The sequence below is a fragment of the Penaeus vannamei genome, chromosome 13 (genome assembly GCF_042767895.1).
Source record: "Penaeus vannamei isolate JL-2024 chromosome 13, ASM4276789v1, whole genome shotgun sequence".
NCBI lineage: Eukaryota > Metazoa > Arthropoda > Malacostraca > Decapoda > Penaeidae > Penaeus > Penaeus vannamei.
In genome coordinates, this window is record NC_091561.1 from 5,315,059 (window position 1) to 5,317,558 (window position 2,500).

The window sequence follows — 2,500 nt, forward strand, 5'->3', positions numbered from 1 at the left end:
GGTTACATATGAACATGGTGTGGATGTCAGGAAAACAAGTTATTAATTTATGGGTTTCTTGTGATGATTTGCTTTTTGTATTTTTTGATATATAGTGTTTTACTGATTTTGCTTACAGGAATTAGAAAACCTACTAGGTGGACGTCCCCCAGCAGTTCCTATCCCTGCTGATTCAGAGGAAGTAAACCTCACAGAGTTCGAAGAAAACTATAACTCGGGGAGCTCTCAAGGAAATTACTATGATGAGGATGACGATCACCCACATCTTGGAGGACAGCATGTACAATGTGCACATCAGTAAGAGATCTGCCAGAATGGGATGCTGCCGATGATGTTCCCTTTGGTGTGTGCACCCGAGGCTATGCATTCAGTGAACGCCATGGTTTAGTGTGAAGAGAAAACTTTTTCAAGTCATCCGCCATCCTTACCTGGATTATCTAGTAGCATTAAAATCACATGTAGACTCCCCAGGTATAATGCACACATCAATATCATTGTATCCTATTAAGTTGGGCTTTCCCTGAAGTCACTGTAGGGTTGGATAGGAAGAGAGCAAGCAGTTCGGTTCTCTTCCTGGAAAGCAACGTGGTATACTTTGAGAGTAACTCGTATCCATGCTTTGGGATTGGCTTAGTTAGGTTCGTTTCTCTCATCACACTTGTTTTCCTTTTCTTTGTCTGTTGTCTTTGCTCTTCTGTATTTTATTTGAAGTATTATTTTTTTCTTTATTTTCTCTTCTTTTTGTGGTTGTGTGAAATACTTGAATGATAATCTGTGCATCATAACATGACCGTAAGGTAATATAACTAAGGCTTTGATGCTTGAACTATTGATGTAAGGGAAACCAGCAACATTTCTTTCAGTTTTAATCTGAAAGCCTTTTTACCCCATGGATGGTAGTGACATTGTGTTGTACAGTTTGTGATATGACAAAAGTAACAACCAAAGAACTGATGATGAGTGGAAATGCACGGTGCACTGCGTTGTCATAGCTCAAACGACTTTCAAAAAGTGATCATTCCTAGCTAAGACTTCGTGTTTTCCTAAAAGCCATTCCCAACAGCTGATTTGAGACTGTGTGTAAAACTGCTGCTGCTTTAGTGTATGCTTTTTCAGTTCTTTTTCTTTTTCTTGTCTTTTTTTCTTCTTAATTTTCTTGAAAAGAGAGGCTCTAGAAAGGGAGGAGGAAAGTTTATGAATTTTTGCAATAATTTCATCAGCTGTGAAGTAATTTAATTTTTTTCAGTGTACTTTTTCATTTTCCTTTTATTTTTTTCAAGGTTTTTATTATCATCATGTAATCCTATTTATATGAATGTATTTATCGTTAATAAGATATGCAACACGAGGAAAGAAACATTGTAAATCTTTTAGAAATAAATATACCTTGTAATACAAAGTCTTTGGTTCTAAAGTGCCAGTATTTGAAAAGGGGAACATATTCTTTTGCTCTTATCATCTATGAATTGACTTCGCCCAAGATTATCTAAGGAAGATGTCAACCTAAACATTCCTATGTGAAGAGATTACCCCTCCACCCATTTAATGTTAATTTTCCCATCCCAAGTTATGTACTGTACAAGAAACAAGGTCCACTAACATGATTTTCTTTTGTATTACAAAGTGTAACATGATAATTTGTATGATTTGGCTCAGATGTATGCATGCAGAAATGTGTGTGTATATATATCCAAGAACAGATATATATATATATGTAGATTTTTATGAAAACCAAAAACAGAAGGGTGATGCTATGCATAACCTCCTGGGCATTTATGAGACTCAAAATTCCAATAAACGTATATCAGTTATTTTTTTCTTTTTCATTTTCAATCGGCATGTATGCAGGAATAAGCAAAGGTTATTTTTAATCATTTTTCCCTATGTAATATGAATAAGAGCACTAAATATTTTCATTCTAACACCAGTTGCTTCAAGCAGATATATAGAGTGATGGTGAAACAAATGTCATCTCTTATGCATGAAAAACATAATTTCCCTTTTTACAGGGCTTAAGTACTTGTTTTGCATAACTGATTAGGTTTTAACATCACTATTTAGAAAGGCTTTTTCAGGCTCTCTTTCACTGTAGGGAGATGGGGTCAGTGCCCTAAGGTACGATCCACAGTATAGTTCCGATAGTCAAGAAGGTAAATAGGGTATATTTACAAAAACCAAGAACTGACGTGTATGTTGAATCTTAGTGGGAATAAGTATCATACTTTGATTAAAAAATAGTATTTGTGTGAGACTGACTTCTCTCTTTGTTTTAAATATTGTCATTGTGTAAATTCTCCTGAAAAGGTACTCCATATTTGCCAGATATTTTTCTTTTTTTTCTTTTTCTTTTTTCTTTCTTTTCCATTCTCTTTACATCCATTAAAAACAAGTCCTGTTGTGTTTCCAGGGTATATTTGCCAGATTTTTTTTCTTTTCTTTTCTTTTTTTCCTTTTTTTTTACATCCATTAAAAGTCCTGCTGTGTTTCCAACCATTTAACC

At 34.6% G+C, this 2,500-nt stretch overlaps 1 protein-coding gene across 2 annotated transcripts in view; it reads left to right on the top strand.

Annotated features, from left to right (window-relative positions):
- Positions 1-1,811, top strand: part of LOC113817984 (dnaJ homolog subfamily A member 2) — a 13,018-nt gene extending 11,207 nt beyond the window's left edge. For both annotated transcript variants that reach the window (XM_070128745.1, XM_070128747.1), the window contains one exon: positions 119-1,811. In XM_070128745.1, the coding sequence (XP_069984846.1) occupies positions 119-301 (183 nt within the window). In that variant the 3' untranslated portion in view covers positions 302-1,811. The remainder of the gene's footprint in view (positions 1-118) is intronic.
- The last annotated feature ends 689 nt before the right edge of the window (positions 1,812-2,500 follow it).